At 42.4% G+C, this 18,826-nt stretch overlaps 1 protein-coding gene across 13 annotated transcripts in view; it reads right to left on the bottom strand.

Annotated features, from left to right (window-relative positions):
* The window catches only part of cdk5rap2 (CDK5 regulatory subunit associated protein 2), a 63,073-nt gene that overhangs the window by 14,874 nt on the left and 29,373 nt on the right, over positions 1-18,826 (bottom strand). For 4 of the 13 annotated variants that reach the window (XM_085279983.1, XM_085279987.1, XM_085279991.1 and 1 more), the window contains exons 1-20: positions 6,609-7,817; positions 6,348-6,470; positions 6,141-6,260; positions 5,957-6,049; positions 5,604-5,822; positions 5,291-5,461; positions 4,869-4,979; positions 4,653-4,790; positions 4,378-4,557; positions 4,075-4,269; positions 3,799-3,990; positions 3,489-3,618; positions 3,254-3,393; positions 3,049-3,165; positions 2,823-2,966; positions 2,618-2,730; positions 2,397-2,536; positions 708-848; positions 517-626; positions 241-384 (exon numbers count right to left, since the gene is read on the bottom strand). In XM_085279983.1, the coding sequence (XP_085136109.1) occupies positions 241-384; positions 517-626; positions 708-848; positions 2,397-2,536; positions 2,618-2,730; positions 2,823-2,966; positions 3,049-3,165; positions 3,254-3,393; positions 3,489-3,618; positions 3,799-3,990; positions 4,075-4,269; positions 4,378-4,557; positions 4,653-4,790; positions 4,869-4,979; positions 5,291-5,461; positions 5,604-5,822; positions 5,957-6,049; positions 6,141-6,260; positions 6,348-6,470; positions 6,609-7,646 (3,759 nt within the window). In that variant the 5' untranslated portion in view covers positions 7,647-7,817. Of the gene's footprint in view, positions 1-240; positions 385-516; positions 627-707; positions 849-2,396; positions 2,537-2,617; positions 2,731-2,822; positions 2,967-3,048; positions 3,166-3,253; positions 3,394-3,488; positions 3,619-3,798; positions 4,270-4,377; positions 4,558-4,652; positions 4,791-4,868; positions 4,980-5,290; positions 5,462-5,603; positions 5,823-5,956; positions 6,050-6,140; positions 6,261-6,347; positions 6,471-6,608; positions 7,821-9,379; positions 9,434-9,646; positions 9,795-9,905; positions 10,085-10,254; positions 10,379-10,826; positions 10,904-11,273; positions 11,385-18,826 lie in introns of those variants that run through there. The other 9 variants (XM_085279992.1, XM_085279995.1, XM_085279996.1 and 6 more) reach the window with 7 other exon arrangements.

Genomic DNA, 18,826 nt, shown 5'->3' with positions numbered 1-18,826 from the left:
ACAGAGGGAAGAGAAATTAGCAACAGGTTAGACAGAACAGAGGTTAGGCTATAAGTTCTAAGGTTAGAAAGGAGCTATTACAGGAAGGATGTTAGACAATGATTCGTGATTTCTCAAGTATTTTCTAAATGTGGACATACTCTGGAAGAAACATTACTAATAAATGACAAGACGTGCACTCTTTTGGAAGACCTAAAAAACAAAAAACAACAACTTTGCAGCCATAACTTTGTGTACAACCTCGTCTCTTTGCAGCTGCTTTTTGCGGTCTTTGTCTTCTTTGTCATCAGTGTCACGCTCTGACTTCTCAATTTGTGAAAGTTGGCTCTGCCGTTCACTGTTTAAGGTCTGCAGCCTGCTGACATGGTCTTGCAGCTCAAGCACCTTAACACAGAGCGAAATCATTTTTACACATTTCCAGCTTTACAGTTGGTACAGTGACACCTGAAGCACACTAATTAACTTCAACGTGACACTGTATAAGAATGAGACAAAAAGCAACAAAATGTAAAATACCTTCTGTTTAAGCTCCTGAGCAGACAGATGAGACAAGCTGTCATCCAGTCCCTCTCCTACACAGATACTCATGTAGGAAGTCTGATCTCCAATGAAACTCAAAGAGTCGCCTGAAAAACGTTAAAATAATCTTATAATGTTGTCTGTATATAAACTGGAATATGACATCTGGAGTCTTTTTCTCGTCTTACCTCCATCGTTGGCTCCACCAACCCCTCCTCCACGGTTCTGAATTGCTCCTAAGCGTGCCTGCAGAGATGCATTCCAACGCTGGGCATCTTCAAGCTGATGTCTTATGCTCTCTAGCTCTTTAGGATCAATCAGGTCCATACCTGAAACGATACACAGAGGGTTACAAAAGGCCACGCATGACAGGGCATTACAGCAGCTCCCATGAGGCACCATTAACTTAAGACTTCATGTGCGTATGTCTAACATGTCATAAAGAGGGTGTATACTTCAGCTCTTTTTCACAACTTTAAAAACAAACACAGACCAGCCACGAAGCTGAGGTTTTACACCGCAGCACACACACCTTTGGATTATACCTTTCACTTTCATATTTTTCATGATGTCTACAATCTAATGTTCTTTAATTAAAATACTGAAAAAAACAAATAAACTAAAAAAATCCTTATAAATGAAAAATGTAAAAAAAAAAATATGAAAAACAAAAATGGTGGATTTACATTGTGCAGTTAGTGGATCTTGGCTTGCTAAAAAAATCCAAGTCAGATATGCAAAATATATGTAGAGGAGCTAAAATGCACACCCACAATATACACAATCACAAAGTATGATTATTATTGTGCTTTTTCATAAGTGTGTAAACATGTAGCCTATGCAAACAAATCATAATGGTTGGTTATATAACCAAAGCATGAAGTGTGCAAATGTAATCAGTGACAATCATCCTGCTACGTCTATCTTGCCAGTCAGTGCTAATGTGAGCTGCGTCCCTGTTACTTACAGCTGACCTATTTTTACACCTGGCTCTCTGCAGGCAGCGGTGTGGGGAGGAGCATGCACGTGTGTGGTCGCCTGAGCGCACACGACAAGTGGATGGTCCAAGTTATTTGGCTTAGACCTCAGTGCAGAGTGACACTTTTAATCTGTTTTAAGGCTGTGCATTAATGCCACAACAAATCTGAAGGACAAACTGTGCTGAATTACATTAACTGCATGACGTCAAAGGAAAATAAATGCCACACTTTTTGGATTAGGCTCTATTTCTGGAGAGCTGCTCTTTTAATGTGGTACTTTGCACATTAATATCCTTTATTAAATCATTTGAAAATGGCACAACCATGCTTTTAAATGATATTCATGTGACAGATGGTTGGATGGGTTGGATTAATAACCAGAAGCGTGCTAAAGTGATGCAATCAAGAAGCAAAGGGACAAAACAAAAACAAACAAACAGCATGTTGAAAGTGAGAGACAGAGAAGACAGGTCTTTATTTATTTTTTATGAAGGACAAAGAGCAGACAGGTGTGAAATCAATACATTTACTTAGAGACAGTGAAAAGGGGAGCGACTGTGTTATAGACAAAAACATGCAGATAACTGGGAGATGATGAGAGCAGAAGAGACAGAAAGCAGACAAAGATGAAAAGTGGAGGGACCAGGTGTGCATGCTGAAGAAGAACACAACAAAAAGTAGACATGGAAGTTGTTGGCAGGACGAGTAAACATATTATATAAAGATGACTGGGGTTTAGGGGTTCCCTTTAATGATGAGTTATATTTTCTACCATTTTAACCACAATAAATGATAACAAACACTTCTTTTCTCATTCACTCCTTTATAATTCCTTTATTTCTTTCCCTCTCATTCAGTCACCATCCTCATCTACAACCAAGTGTGTTTTCACTGCACCTTCTCTGAGTTTGGCTCTGTGTATCTCTCTCTCCAAGTCACCCCTTAACTCCTCATTAGTTCTGATGCTCTCTTCTAGCTGCTGCCTGAGAAGCTGCACTGCTGTCAGCTCCAACTGTAGAGCATGGAGACGCTGGGCACTGCAAATCATCCAAGAGGTCTGTTAGCGCAAAGCATTTGTTTCTCCTTTTTGCATTAAAGCAGCTGTTGCACATAACTACCTGTCTTGCTCCTTCACAGTCTTTACCAGGCTGGAATAGAGCTGCTGTTCAGCCCTCAGGGCTCTGTTCAGAGCATCGTGCTCATGTTGCAAAGCTGTGAGGTTGGGCAAGGCCTGAGGAGAGAAGAGAAACTATCTTAAAAGACAAAGCATCAAGATTGTAATGTTTTGCTCTAAAAAAAATTTAAAAAGCAGGTCATCTTTACTTCTTGCTGGCTGTCTCCACCGATCATGGTACTCTCCCTCTGTGGAAGCACAGGCAGGGACCTCTCCATTCCACAGACAATGACGTGATCCTGGGTATGATCAGGCCATGTGTGGCCTCTCTGACTGAGGCGCTGCTGGAGAACCTGCTCAAAGTCAAAAGTTAAACATCAGAAGAAAAACTCCTTCACTTGCTGACACAACTTTGACACTGTGTGGAATCCTTACACTGATAATCTCATCCTTGGTCTTTAGAGTTGCAGTGAGGGACTCAATATTAGCAGCCTGACCTTCACTGTGACCCTTCAGCTCAGATAGCGCTGACTGAAGCTCAGCCAATGAAATCTAGAAATTGGGATGTAGGGAATTATGATTGACACTTTTAAGAACTGTATCCTATTATGGATTAATTAAATGCTTCTAACTCACTGACCTTCAGTTCATTTTCCCTTTTCAGTGCTTTGTTCAGTGCTTCAGTTTTCTGTGCCAGCTCCCTCTTCAGGACGACCACTGTTTTCTTGGAAAGTGGATTGTTCTCCTGGCTGTCTTCGCTGTTTCTTCTGGACAGCTCAGCTTCAGCACAGACAAAACAAAGTCAAACGTAGCACCAACATGCAGTCTACCTTTAAATAACCTGCGCGAGGGTGTTACAGGTCTAAATCCATTACCTTCCCTCTCGTCCAACTTCTCTTGCATGATCTGAATAGTTTGTCTGAGACTCAACACTTGATCTGGCTCTGCTTTCTGCCTCATCTCTGCCAGAAACTGGTCTCTCTCCTGACCACGCTGAAGAAGCTTCTGACAGTTTATAAAGATATAAAATCAGCACATTCAAATGTTTACAGGTAATATCTTAAAACACGTTCAAAACAGGGCATAGAATTGGGGGGCAGAATGTGTTATTCTCTTTGGGAGTTTGGATTTCCACATACAGTATTTTACAGCTGAATGGCTGTGCTGTATCCCACAGGATCTTACGTTAATAAGGCTGTCTTTTTCAGCAAGCAGGGCTTTGAGCTGCGCGGTCTCTAAATAACTCTCCTGGGCTGTTGAGGAGCTTTGCTTCTCAGCAGTGGCAAGCTCCTGCTGCCTATCAGACAGCTGCTTCTTCAGCTCCTGAATCTCTTGAGCACGCTCAGACAACATGCGATTGTAGTGCTCTGCAGACTCCTGGAGACGACAAAGAGTCAAAGTTAATAGTGTTAAGCGTTGTTTGTGCACACTCTGTCGTGCCCTGTTGTCATAAATGCTAACCTTCAGAAGTTGGTCTTTGCTGCTAATTGTAGCAAACAGGCTTTCTACAGCACTCTCATTGTCAGCAACCAGTCTTTCCCTGGCCTTGACAGCTTCAGCCAGCATGGCTTCTGTGACCTTTAACCTTTGGCCCATCTGTTCAGCCAGATCACGCGCATGGCTCTGTGACTGGTTCAGCAATGATTCAGACATTTGCTACGGACAGAGGGGGGGAAAATAAGCACTGAAATACAAATGACATAAACCAGAACAGTAAAAACTATAAGGAACCTGGCCTTAATGAGTGACTATTTGTCAGCCAACCTCCATATCCTTTGTCTTGCCCTCCAGGGAGAGCTGCAGCTGGCTAATGATGGAGTCCTTCTCCCTCAGTGATCTGTTCAGGTTGTCTTCCACATCTTGCTTGGCTCTTTGAAGGTTCTTTAGGGTACTTGCAAGATGCTGCAGCTCTGCATCCTTCTCCTTAATCAGACTGTCAAAATTCTGCAAAGAAAGGAGTAGAAAGGAGTATGCATAACACTTAATCACAACTATGTGATTATCAATCAATAGAAAAGATCCCAGTTCCGGATACTTACATTGATAGTTTCTTCATTATGAGACAGCAAGTTGTTGAGTCTTTCTAGGTCTCTTTCTTTTTCCCTTAGTAACAGCTGCAGGTGGTGTATCTCATTGTCTTTTTCTTCAATAGCAGCAAATTTCTCATCAAGTGCTTGCTGTAAGAGAACAAACAAACATGTCAGAAACCAGGCAAAGTCACCATGGTTAAAAGATTGCAGTGAAGGAATACCCACCTCCAAAGCCTTCTCCTTTTCTTTCAACCTTTGCCGCAGTTTGGAGAGAATACTGTCGTTACTTCCTGGACTTTTGCTCTGCTCAAAGTCTCTGACCATGTTCATGTATTCCTGACAAACACATAAAAACAATGTTACTAAATACACCGCACTCAGAAGAACTGGATGTCACTTTGGAGCACCAACTTCTCTTTGGCTCCGATTGCTTTCATGACATGCTTATAATCCAGCTGACAGGCTTTGCTGCTAGCTAACTGCTCTCCTATGATTACTGTTTTATCATGTGTGGTGGCTCGAAACAGCAGTAATGGGCTAAAATTCAATTTTTACACATACTTAGGCTAAGTAAAAAAGGAAGCAACTCATTTTTTTTATCTTTTGAGCTAAAGTCTGTCTGCATAAGTTTAGTGATGATGTGTCACCTGTAGCTGCTGCTCTTTATCAGCCAAGGTGGATGTGAGACGCTGGATGGTGACCTCATGGGCCTGCAGCTTTGTTTTGGTTTGGTCCAGCAGCTCTTGGTACTGCTGCTCCAGAGCACTCTCCCTTTCCCCGATCTCCCCACTCAGCTTTTTCAGCTGATTGTGTAAATCCTTGTGGAGGAAATTATAATAATGTCACACAAAAGTCAATATTTAAACAGATAATGAAAAATCAACACAACAACAAAACGATTAAGAGGAGAATGCCTGCTCGTTTTATTGTGGATACAGTCCTGTCATCCTCCTATCTTACATTAAGCGCTTTGTCTCCTTTCTTTTTCTGTTGTTGCAGGTCCTCCAACTCCACCTCAAGCTGATCCTTTGCCTGCTGTAAGTCAGCCAGCTCTTGCTCCTTCCTATCCAGTGCTCGCTGCAGTTTTTGGGCTTCAAGCACCTTGGTGTGGTGTTCCCCCTGTAATTGGGCCAGCTCTGTTTGCTTTTCCATTAATAGGTTTTGGTGTTCCTCTGCTCCCTGAAGGAGAAAAAAAATATTGACTTCTATCTGTTTAAGGCACATATAGAGCAGGGTACACATTGTGGTAACAGTATTATGAGGAATGTCTTTGTATAAAGTTTGGTTCTATATAAAAGGTGTATATAACATACCTGGTATTTCTGCAGTTGGGCTTTATGTGCTGCATCTCTAGCTTTGGCTAAAGCATCATCTCTGTCCTCAATCTCATGACACAGCTCAGCAATCTGCAATACAAAGACAGACAGGTTGGGCCTGAAACTTTGCATAATACAGAGAAGAGATACAATGACAATAACAAAGTAAATAATAAATTACCTCTTTTTCCTTTTCTCTGAGGACCTGAGTGAGTCCCTGGATGGTTTTATCTCGCTTTAGAGCATTTTTCTTCTCAGAGTTTAGTTCATTCTCCTTCTCCTCTAACATCACTGACAGAGTCTGTTTACATGAAGCAGTTAGTGATTTCATACAGAGTAATAGATTAATACAATTTAGGGATATTTAATAGAGGAACATGTGAACTACCTTGTTCTGATTCTGGGAATCTTCCAGGGTTTTTGCCAGACTCTCACTGGTGCTTTTAACCAGGTTCAGCTCGTCCGTCAGCAGCTTATTGATCGACTCCAACTGATTAACATCACTCTTCTTCTTAGCAAGAGAACACACAAACAACAGAACAGGAGAAATTAATTAGAGAAGTGTGTTTATCAACAAAGGTACTTGGGACAGATCATTACCAGTGCTACAGTGGTTTGCATAGATGGTGGGATTACTGAAATGAACTACCTTCACTCTGACAGGAGTGTATTCATCATCAAATTCCTCAGAAAGGTCATGCAGAGACTTCAGATCTACTCTATGTTTGCGCTTGGCTTGGGTGCTGACAGAGCCAGCATTTAACCTCTTCAAGACAGGGATGTGACATCCTGCTGGGGCAGACACCTGCTGCTTTGAGATGCAGCGCAGGACCTGAATCAGGTCAGAGATCACCGAAGGTTGACTTGAGGATCTTTGGAGCAGTGCTCTGGCCTGAGCCTTTCCTCCCGAGTCATCAGTGGCCCCATACCTTGCAAAAAACACCCTGGCCTCTCTCAGTTTTCGTTTGAGCGGAGGATCTGTCGGGGTGTCTGAGGAAAGCTCTCGATTCAGTGACTGCAGTGATGTGGAGCGGCGGCTGAATCCGGGTCTAGCCAAGGTTCCCTTACGCTGAATCAGGTCAAGGTACATACTTTGAGAATGGTGGCGTGTGCCCCGGAGCCCAAAACTTCTCATAGTGCTGTCCAGCCCCGCCCCTGATCCCAGCCTACTGCTCCTTAAGCTCAAACGTCCGGAGAATGCCCCTTTACTGACAATCCTATCCAGACTCACACACCTTCTCATGCGATTCTCCACATAACAACTTTCCCGGAACTGCAGTCCTTCATGAGCCACCTGACATGCAGCTTCATCATCAGGACTGCGGACCCCAGAAGAACTGAGCAAAGCCTTGGAGCTTGCATTTTCCCTCTCACTGCGCTCTGGGTTGTTTTTGTTGTAGATGTGCACGATGCACTGGATAAGGTGTTCCTTCTCTGCTTGCAGCTTTTGGATCTGATTGCCATGTTCCTCCTGCAGTTTGCCGATGTTTATATCAAACTGCACAACCTTCTCCAACCGGAACACACATTTTCCACAGAGGAACTCTCCATGCCCGTCACGAGTCACCTCTCTCCCCAGCACATGGGACAGGATGACTTGTAGCTTCCTCTTTCCCGATGAGCTGAAAATCCAGCGACACTGGCTTCCCACCAAACGGACACCACATATGCGACATGGATCCCTCATGGCACCTTAGATCTTCCACACTCGCCCACTTAAACTGAGTCCAAGAAATCTGTCAGTGACACACCAACTGTCTAGTGACTTAATGGCCATCAGCTCGCCAGACAGAGCCATCTATCATGTTCTCTCAATACACCAGCAAGCGTAGCACAGAGGAGAAAGACTGAGAGCAAAGCACTGTAAGCCCTAAGCCTCAATAATCCCCGCTCCCGCCTCTATTCCACTCTCCCTCATGCATGCAATCAAATCAACAAATCCTCTAGGACTGCTGCAGTGATCTGTGTTAGGGCCCATGCCAGACCATCTCTAGAAAACACTCTCCCAAATACCTTAAAAAAGGCATCAGACACAAAAGCTGGCACCAAGCAGGTAGTGATGGCATCAGCCAATCACTCTGATAGAGCTGATCCTTCCTGGCAGTACATGGAAGATTTAAGATTACAGAGTACTTTCTGGTGACCGTTACTTTGCAATATTCCATTACATCTTTAACTTACAAAAAGTCAAGCATCAAGTCTGTCAAGCATCCCTGATAAACAGGTTTTTCCCCAGTGTTGCAAAATCCTTTACAATGAATGGAGCACATTCAACTGTTTAGCCACAGCTCATGAACACCTCTTGCCTACACCATTTTTCCACTTACTAAAGAAAGAAAGCCAATAACAATCCCCGGAGGAAGCGTCTTCAGACGGCAAACTAATCCAGCCTTAACCCTATGGCCCGAGTCTTACGCCAACGCCTAAAGAGGAACCATGGACACTGCCCAGCTAACAGCTTTCTATTTTACACGTCAGCAACACAGCAGCCTGCACAACACTGTGATTAAATGAGACACATTCTCTCTACGCAGTCATTGCTTCTAAGTGGATAAAATATGCATTTGATATTTAACATCTGTGCAACACTAAAATACATCACTTTACCACCATAATTAATTATTTTTGTTTGACATTTCAATGTTAAAAAAAGCAAGTGTCAACTTAGTACTAGTAGCATCATTAGTCAAAGGCTTTACAACCAGCCACTTCACAGATGCATTTTTTTACACTTTACTAGATGCAAACTTTCAGCTTTTTAAATGAAGCTTAAGTTTTTTTGTGAAATTGTCAGAAATACTACAACAAAAGTAATAACACCTTCACACTAGAACAGGGAATTCATTTGAAAAAAAGAAATATGGAAAAAAAAAAGAATCCTAGACACACATTTTACACATTTCAACTATCAAACCAGCAACAGATGCAGAGAAAAGTTTCTGTGAGCTTAAATGATCTGACACATGAAATGATTGTTAAACAAAAAAAGCTTTCTGTGTGTGGCTTACCTATTACAACAAAGCAAAATAACAAGGCAGGAACACATACAGCAAAAAAAGGTACTTTTGGCTGCTCTCTTATTTCCCAAGGGGTTACCACAGCAGCTGGATCTGCATGTTTTGATCTGGCATAGATTTTTAGGGCAGATACCCTTCCTCATGCAACCCTCCTGTTTATTCAGACTTGGAACCAGCGTTAGTAATACAACATCTTGTGACCACCCTGAGCTATGAGTGGGGACTTTTGGTGTGTAAGGCAAATGTGTTAACCATTACACCAGGAAGCAAAGGAAGAATGAAAGCTCTAAAAAAGTTTAAGAATCAGACAAAAAACAGGAAAGAGATTCTAAGTAGCCAACTGCAGTCTGTGCCATTGCAGAGTAGTTTAAGGTAGTTTGTTCTGTATCAAAATAAAACCAACCTGATGGTCCGGCTGAGTTTTATCTCTCTCTCTATCAAGCTCGTCCCTCAGTGCCTGTAAACAGTGAGAGTTCACTTAAATATTGCTTCATATTGGAAGAAGTGTAGAAACTAAGTAAACATATTCAAAAGTATTTAAGTAGCCTATTATTGCTGTAAATGACAAAAACTAAATATATGCACAAAACCAGTAAGCAACTGATCTCTGAGGCATCACTGAGAAAAACCTCTTAAATTTCACATCTTTATGAACATGTAAGCTTCTCACCTTAAGCTCTTGATCTTTATCAGCTATAAGAGCAGATAGCTGTTTAACAGTGTCGGCCGATGGAGCATCTGTCTGCCTGTCTCTGCTGTTTCTCTGATGGATCACAGCATCCTGGTTCTTTAAAGTGATCTTCAGCTGTTCAATGATACTGGGATGAGTAGAAAATGTTGAAAATGCTAAGGTTTTTCTCCAAAAATATATTTTTCAGTATATACACATAGTCTGCTTTTTTTTTTGGTTTGTTTTAATTTGTCCCTACTTGTCTTTCTCCTGCAGAGCCTGCTGCAGATCTTTGACGGGGCTGAGGACTGGACCAGTGGTTAAAGTGCTGGGTGGACCCAAGGCTTGGAGCTGCTTCTCCATGTTTATATTCTTAAGTTTCTCCTGCTCAGCGATGGCGGCCATCTTTTCAACCTCTTCCTCTGCTGTTCGTAAACACTGCCATGATGTAAAAATGCCAAAAAACACAAAAGGCAACACAATTATCACCAAAACAAGTGAAACTAACAGCAGACACAATTTGGCTAATATGAGCACTGAACCAAACAAAATATACACAGTGAACTGCAATATCAGGATTTGAAAATTAGCGCTATAATGTCACTCACCTGTTCTAGGTCAGCTATCCTCTTGCTAAATGCATCTCTGAGTGCATCCATCTCCCTCTGAGCTTGCTCTTTCACACGCTGGGGTTCTCCCGATTCTCGGCCAGCCAGACTCTCCAGCGCTTTACTGATGAGCAGTCACGTACAAGAATAAGTTTATCAGCCTACATATTTCTTAAATACTGACTCGCATTACTTTGTGCTGCCATTTATGTATGTCTGAACCAGTGTTAATTTTGTTGACCGATAAGGTTTTGTTTTTTTTCTTCAGACAAAAACAGAGCGACAACTATTTCGCGAACAAAAGTACTAACACTTTTGTCAACAAATAAAAACCAGATAAATTATCAAAAAGAAACGAGATCCAATCAGAACTAATTAAGTTGTGTCAAAATGCGGGATGAGTTGGGAAGTAATCCAATCAGCAATGATCTAAATTATAACTAAAACTAAGTGATGTTTTAGTGAAAAGACTAAACGTCAATCAAAAAAAAATCATACTGTCAAAATTAACACTGGTCTAAATGGCATCATGTGTGACTAGCAAAAAACCGAATTAAGAGAATGACACATACGATGCAGACACGAGTAACTCTTGTTTCTCTGCGAGCTCTCTCTTCATCGACTCCAACTCCACCTTCAGCTCAATATTCTATAAACAGACAAAATTTCAGTAAAAACCTCCCATCTGGAGTCATCTCAAACACCAAAGCACAAAAACAAGGCTGGGGAAGCTTCCTCTTAAAGATGACATTTTTTAAATGACACTTTGGGTTAAATGTGCTCACTTAAACAAAGCTGCCACCATAACAATAGTTGAAAAAAGACAAGACAGCTGTTCCAAGGTCATGAATGCAAGATGCTGGCTGAATAAAATCCAGCTGCTGTTGCTCATGTTGTGATCTCATTTCAAAATTGAGGGGAAACACTGAGTCACATGAAGCTTTGCAGGGAGTGGTGTCAGACAAATGTAAGACATTCAGAGTAATGCACGTTTTGTAACACTAAAATAAATACAACACCGTTCTGAATATGTCCTCAGTGGAGTCGTCACATTTCTGCTGCATGCGCTCCTCCATGAAGTAAATGCGCAGCTTCAGGTTAAAGTTCTCTTTCTTCAGAGCTGTGATTTGCTGGGGATCAATGTAAAAAAAACAAACCATAAATATGCAATCAGGCAGTTGAACAACTGATGCATTTCTAACTTTCATCGAGCTGCAATTTAATTTGCATTTCCTTGATTTATTTTAAATGCAAAGAAAACAAGTTGAGAGAAAGAATTGGGCTCAAAGAAGAAATATGAGCACTTCATTTATCAAAAAAAAGCTACCTGACATGTTTACAATGCAGAAAGGGGCCGTGTGTGTATAGTTAGGGCCCGAGCACCGAGAGTGCGAAGGCCCTATTGTATCTGCTCCGTTTCTTATTATTATTAGGGCCCGAGCACTGAGAGTGCGAAGGCCCTATTGTATCTGCTCCGTTTCTTATTATTATTAGGGCCCGAGCACTGAGAGTGCGAAGGCCCTATTGTATCTGCTCCGTTTCTTATTATTATTATTATTATTCACCCCAAACAAGGGCCTTTTTGAGGGCCTAAACATGCTCAAAAACTCATGAAATTTTGCACACATGCCAGGTTTGGTGAAAAATTTTGTATTTTAATGGTTTTACATATGAGCACTGGGAAATGGCTCTACAGCGCCACCTATGCCTTGTTAAATGAAGCCCTACGACCACATCGTTTGAGCTACATGTATGAAATTTGGCACACATGTGTATCATGCCAAGACGAACAAAAAAGTCTGTGGGCCCATTGACGCAAACCCAACAGGAAGTCCGCCATTTGGAAGAGAAGGTGACATTTTGGCTCTAATTTTGCCATTTCCATGCCTCGAACTTTAACGAACTCCTCCTTGGGATTTGGTCCTATAAGCTTCAAATTTGGACAGTGTCAACTACACCCTTGTGCCATGTTAAATTGCGGAGCTTTTGAGTTTTCACAATAGTATGAGGCCGTGGCGCCATGGCAAATTTTGATGACTCGCCATGAAAATCTTATTGCCTCTCATTCTGTCATACATGTTCCGATCTGGACCAAAGAGCACACATATGATAAGGCTCCAGATGTGATGGGTGACATCTGCAGCCTCAAATTTCTCCAGGAAAGCCTTAAGGAGTTGGTCTTGGGTTACAGTGAAAACTGTGACTTTTCACGAAAGGGTGTGACCCCAGCAGCATGGCGAACTTTGATGTCACGCCATGAAGAAACAAATTAGTATAACTCAATGAAATCCAGTCTGATCAGTACCAGACTTTACAGGCATGATGTCAGACCCGCCCTGAACAGATTGATATGCCCATTGTCGGAAATACGGACAGCGCCACCTAGTGGCAACAGGAAATGTCATGGCTTTAACTTTGTTGTACTGATTTTCACAGGTTGATCGTGGCCACCTCAAAAGCGGTGAATATCACCATCAGTCCCTCGTGATGCTTCAGTGCAAAAATTGTGACTTTAAACTGAACGGCGCACCCTGGTGGCAACGCGGTTCATCATGAAAGATGAAGTGGCTTTTGAGGGGCTTGGAAAGTTTATAGAGGCTTGAAATTTGGCACACACCTCCAAATGGATGAAGGCATTGTTGTTATGTAACCATTTTCCTTGAATAGCGCAAAATGGCTCCACAGCGCCCCCTACAATATTTCAAAACATCAGCCCCAGCTCTGTGTTTCATCTATGAGTCTGACACTTGGTAAGCTTGTGTAAGATATCAAGGTGTACAAAAAAGTCTCTTGGAGCAATATCCCAAATCCAACAGGAAGTCAGCCATTTTAAAATTAATGTGTAATTTTGATGACATTTTCCCCCCTTTTCAGGCCTCATACTTTGACGAACTCCTCCAAGGGATTTCATCATATTGAAGCATTCTTCAGTGTGTAGAATCTAAAGACCTTTGTGATGTTAAATTGCGAAGCTTTTTCCGTTCAGGGAAACGGGGTGGTCATGGCGGCACGTAGAGTTTCAATCACTCGCAAAAAGCAGTAATCTGCTGTCACTAAAAAACACAATGTCCAATCTCTCCCAAAGGTCGCAGGTGTGATGAGACTCGAGCTTGGAAATGTTTGTTATGCTATTTGTCAATAATGGTTAGAGTGCCACCTAGTGGCATGACTATAATCCTGGTTGAATAAGATGAAATGTTAGCTGGTGATTAAAAGCATGAAATCCATCAATGTGACATCACATCGGACGTGCCGGTTTGAGATGTTGGCAGTGGCTCGACGTGCCGGGGGTGCGAGGGCCCTCATAACGCTGCTTGCAGCTTTAATTAGGGCCCGAGCACCGAGAGTGCGAAGGCCCTATTGTATCTGCTCCGTTTCTTATTATTATTATTATTATTATTATTATTATTATTATTCAGGCGAAACAAGGGCCTTTTTGAGGGCCTAAACATGCTCAAAAACTCATGAAATTTTGCACACATGCCAGGTCTGGTGAAAAATTTTGTATTTTAATGGTTTTACATATGAGCACTGGGAAATGGCTCTAGAGCGCCACCTATGCCTTGTTAAATGCAGCCCTACGACCACATCGTTTGAGCTACATGTATGAAATTTGGCACATATGTGTATCATGCCAAGACGAACAAAAAAGTCTGGGGGCCCATTGATGCAAACCCAACAGGAAGTCCGCCATTTGGAAGAGAAGGTGACATTTTGGCTCTAATTTTGCCATTTCCATGCCTCGAACTTTAACGAACTCCTCCTTGGGATTTGGTCCTATAAGCTTCAAATTTGGACAGTGTCAACTACACCCTTGTGCCATGTTAAATTGCGGAGCTTTTGAGTTTTCACAATAGTATGAGGCCGTGGCGCCATGGCGAATTTTGATGACTCGCCATGAAAATCTTATTGCCTCTCATTCTGTCATACATGTTCCGATCTGGACCAAAGAGCACACATATGATAAGGCTCCACCCCTGAACATATTTCAACTGCCATATTTGACATCAAGGACAGCGCCACCTAGTGGGAACAGGAAATGTCATGTTTTACACTTTGGGGTACAGTATAGTGATGGGTGACATCTGCAGCCTCAAATTTCTCCAGGAAAGCCTTAAGGAGTTGGTCTTGGGTTACAGTGAAAACTGTGACTTTTCACGAAAGGGTGTGACCCCAGCAGCATGGCGAACTTTGATGTCACGCCATGAAGAAACAAATTAGTATAACTCAATGAAATCCAGTCTGATCAGTACCAGACTTTACAGGCATGATGTCAGACGCGCCCTGAACAGATTGATGTGCCCATTGTCGGGAATACGGACAGCGCCACCTAGTGGCAACAGGAAATGTCATGTCTTACACTTTGTTGTACTGATTTTCACAGGTTCATCGTGGCCACCTCAAAAGCGGTGAATATCACCATCAGTCCCTCGTGATGCTTCAGTGCAAAAATTGTGACTTTAAACTGAACGGCGCACCCTGGTGGCAACGCTGTTCACCATGAAAGATGAAGTGGCTTTTGAGGGTCTTGGCAAGTTTATAGAGGCTTGAAATTTGGCACACACCTCCAATGTGACGAAGGCTTTGTTGTTATGTGATCATTTTCATTGAATATCCCAAAATGGCTCCACAGCGCCCCCTACAAAATTTCAAAACCACAGCCCCAGCTCTGTGTTTTATGTATGAATCTGAAACCTGGTAGGCTTATAGGAGATATCAAGATGTACAAAAAAGTCTCTTGGAGCAATATCCCAAATCCAACAGGAAGTCAGCCATTTTAAAATTAATGTGCAATTTTGGCGACATTTTCTCCTCTTTTCAGGCTTCATACTTTGACGAACTCCTCCAAGGGATTTCATCAGATTGAACCAATCTCCAGTGTGAGGAATCTAAAGACCTTTGTGATGTTAAATTGCGAAGCTTTTTACATTAAGGGAAATGGGGTGGTCATGGCGGCACGTGGAGTTTCAATCACTCGCCAAAAAGCAGTAATCTGCTGTCACTCAAAATCAAAATGTTCAATCTCTCCCAAAGGTCGCAGGCGTGATGAGACTCGAGCTAGGAAATGTTTGTTATGCCATTTGTCAGTAATGGTTAGAGCGCCACCTAGTGGGACAACTATAATCATGATTGAATGAGATGAATTGTTAGCTGGTGGTTAAATGCATGAATTACATCAATGTGACATCAGATCGGAGGTGCTGGTTTTAGGTGTTGGGCGTGGCTCCACGCGCCGGGGGTGCGAGGGCCCTCATAACGCTGCTTGCAGCTTTAATTAGGGCCCGAGCACTGATAGTGCGAAGGCCCTATTGTAATTGCTCTGTTTATTAGGGCCCGAGCACTGACAGTGCGAAGGCCCTATTGTAATTGCTCTGTTTATTATTATTATTATTATTATTATTATTATTATTATTATTATTATTATTATTCCGGCAAATGAATTGGCCGTTTGAGGGCCTAAACATGCTCGAAAACTCATGAAATTTTGCACACGCGTCATGTCTGGTGAAAATTTACGTATTTTAATGTTCTCAGACATGGCCAGGGAAAATTAGCTCTAGAGCGCCACCTAGAAAAATGAAAAACGCGAGCCCCCGGTATGGGTATGGTCTATAAGTTTGAAAGTCGGTACACCTATATAACGTTCAGAGTCGAACAAAAAAGTCTATTATGGCAATGTCCTAAACCCAACAGGAAGTCCGCCATTTTGGATTGAAGGTGACATTTTGGCTCTGATTTTACCGTTTCCATGCCTTGTACTTTAACGAACTCCTCCTTGGGATTTGGTCCTATAAACTTCAAATTTGGACAGTGTCAACTACACCCTTGTGCCATGTTAAATTGCGGAGATTTTGAGTTTTCACAATAGTATGAGGCCGTGGCGCCATGGCGAATTTTGATGACTCGCCATGAAAATCTTATTGCCTCTCATTCTGTCATAAATGTTCCGATCTGGACCAAAGAGCACACATATGATAAGGCTCCACCCCTGAACATATTTCAACTGCCATATTTGACATCAAGGACAGCGCCACCTAGTGGGAACAGGAAATGTCATGTTTTACACTTTGGGGTACAGTATAGTGATGGGTGACATCTGCAGCCTCAAATTTCTGGAGGAAAGCCTTAAGGAGTTAGTCTTGGTTTACAGTGAAAACTGTGACTTTTCGCAAAAGGGTGTGACCCCAGCGGCGTGGCGAACTTTGATGTCACGCCATGAAGAAACAAATTAGTATAACTCAATGAAATCCAGTCTGATCAGTACCAGACTTTACAGGCATGATGTCAGACCCGCCCTGAACAGATTGATGTGCCCATTGTCGGAAATACGGACAGCGCCACCTAGTGGCAACAGGAAATGTCATGGCTTTAATTTTGTTGTACTGACTTTCACAGGTTCATCCTGGCCACCTCAAAAGCGGTGAATATCCCCATCAGTCCCTCGTGATGCTTCAGTGCAAAAATTGTGACTTTAAACTGAACGGCGCACCCTGGTGGCAACGCTGTTCAACATGAAAGATGAAGTGGCTTTTGAGGGTCTTGGCAAGTTTATAGAGGCTTGAAATTTGGCACACACCTCCAAATGGATGAAGGCTTTGTTGGCATGTGATCATTTTCATTGAATAGCGCAAAATGGCTCCACAGCGCCCCCTACAATATTTCAAAACATCAGCCCCTGCTCTGTGTTTCATCTATGAGTCTGACACTTGGTAAGCTTGTGTAAGATATCAAGATGTACAAAAAAGTCTCTTGGAGCAATATCCCAAATCCAACAGGAAGTCAGCCATTTTAAAATTAATGTGTAATTTTGATGACATTTTCCCCCCTTTTCAGGCCTCATACTTTGACGAACTCCTCCAAGGGATTTCATCATATTGAAGCATTCTTCAGTGTGTAGAATCTAAAGACCTTTGTGATGTTAAATTGCGAAGCTTTTTCCGTTCAGGGAAACGGGGTGGTCATGGCGGCACGTAGAGTTTCAATCACTCGCAAAAAGCAGTAATCTGCTGTCACTAAAAAACACAATGTCCAATCTCTCCCAAAGGTCGCAGGTGTGATGAGACTCGAGCTTGGAAATGTTTGTTATGCTATTTGTCAATAATGGTTAGAGCGCCACCTAGTGGCATGACTATAATCCTGGTTGAATAAGATGAAATGTTAGCTGGTGATTAAAAGCATGAAATCCATCAATGTGACATCACATCGGACGTGCCGGTTTGAGGTGTTGGCAGTGGCTCGACGTGCCGGGGGTGCGAGGGCCCTCATAACGCTGCTTGCAGCTTTAATTATTATTATTATTATTATTATTATTATTATTATTATTTCGGCAAATGAATTGGCCGTTTGAGGGCCTAAACATGCTCGAAAACTCATGAAATTTTGCACACGCGTCAGGTCTGGTGAAAATTTACGTATTTTAATGTTCTCAGACATGGCCAGGGAAAATTAGCTCAGTAGCGCCACCTAGAAAAATGAAAAACGCGAGCCCCCGGTATGGGTATGGCCTACAAGTTCGAAAGTCGGTACACCTATATAACGTTCAGAGTCGAACAAAAAAGTCTATTATGGCAATGTCCTAAACCCAACAGGAAGTCCGCCATTTTGGATTGAAGGTGACATTTTGGCTCTGATTTTACCGTTTCCATGCCTCGAACTTTAACGAACTCCTCCTTGGGGTTTGATTTCATAACCTTCAAATTTGGACAGTGTCAACTACACCCTTGTGCCATGTTAAATTGCGGAGCTTTTGAGTTTTCACAATACTATGAGGCCGTGGCGCCACGGCGAATTTCGATGACTCGCCATGAAAATCTTATTGCCTCTCATTTTGTCATACATTTTCTGACCTTGACCAAAGTGAACACATATGATAAAGCTCCACCCCTGAACATATTTCAACTGCCATATTTGACATCAAGGACAGCGCCACCTAGTGGGAACAGGAAATGTCATGTTTTACACTTTGGGGTACAGTATAGTGATGGGTGACATCTGTAGCCTCAAATTTCTCCAGGAAAGCCTTAAGGAGTTGGTCTTGGGTTACAGTGAAAACTGTGACTTTTCACGAAAGGGTGTGACCCCAGCAGCATGGCGAACTTTGATGTCTCGCCATGAAGAAACAAATTAGTATAACTCAATGAAATCCAGTCTGATCAGTACCAGACTTTACAGGCATGATGTCAGACCCGCCCTGAACAGATTGATGTGCCCATTGTCGGAAATACGGACAGCGCCACCTAGTGGCAACAGGAAATGTCATGGCTTTAACTTTGTTGTACTGATTTTCACAGGTTGATCGTGGCCACCTCAAAAGCGGTGAATATCACCATCAGTCCCTCGTGATGCTTCAGTGCAAAAATTGTGACTTTAAACTGAACAGCGCACCCTGGTGGCAACGCGGTTCATCATGAAAGATGAAGTGGCTTTTGAGGGGCTTGGAAAGTTTATAGAGGCTTGAAATTTGGCACACACCTCCAAATGGATGAAGGCATTGTTGTTATGTAACCATTTTCCTTGAATAGCGCAAAATGGCTCCACAGCGCCCCCTACAATATTTCAAAACATCAGCCCC

Source organism: Mchenga conophoros, linkage group LG7, assembly GCF_057382185.1.
Source record: "Mchenga conophoros isolate Kocher_MC1m ecotype Shallow Benthic linkage group LG7, M_conophoros_male_GT1.1, whole genome shotgun sequence".
NCBI lineage: Eukaryota > Metazoa > Chordata > Actinopteri > Cichliformes > Cichlidae > Mchenga > Mchenga conophoros.
The sequence above is the reverse complement of the archived record's forward strand: the minus strand, read 5'-3'. Positions and strand labels throughout refer to the sequence as shown.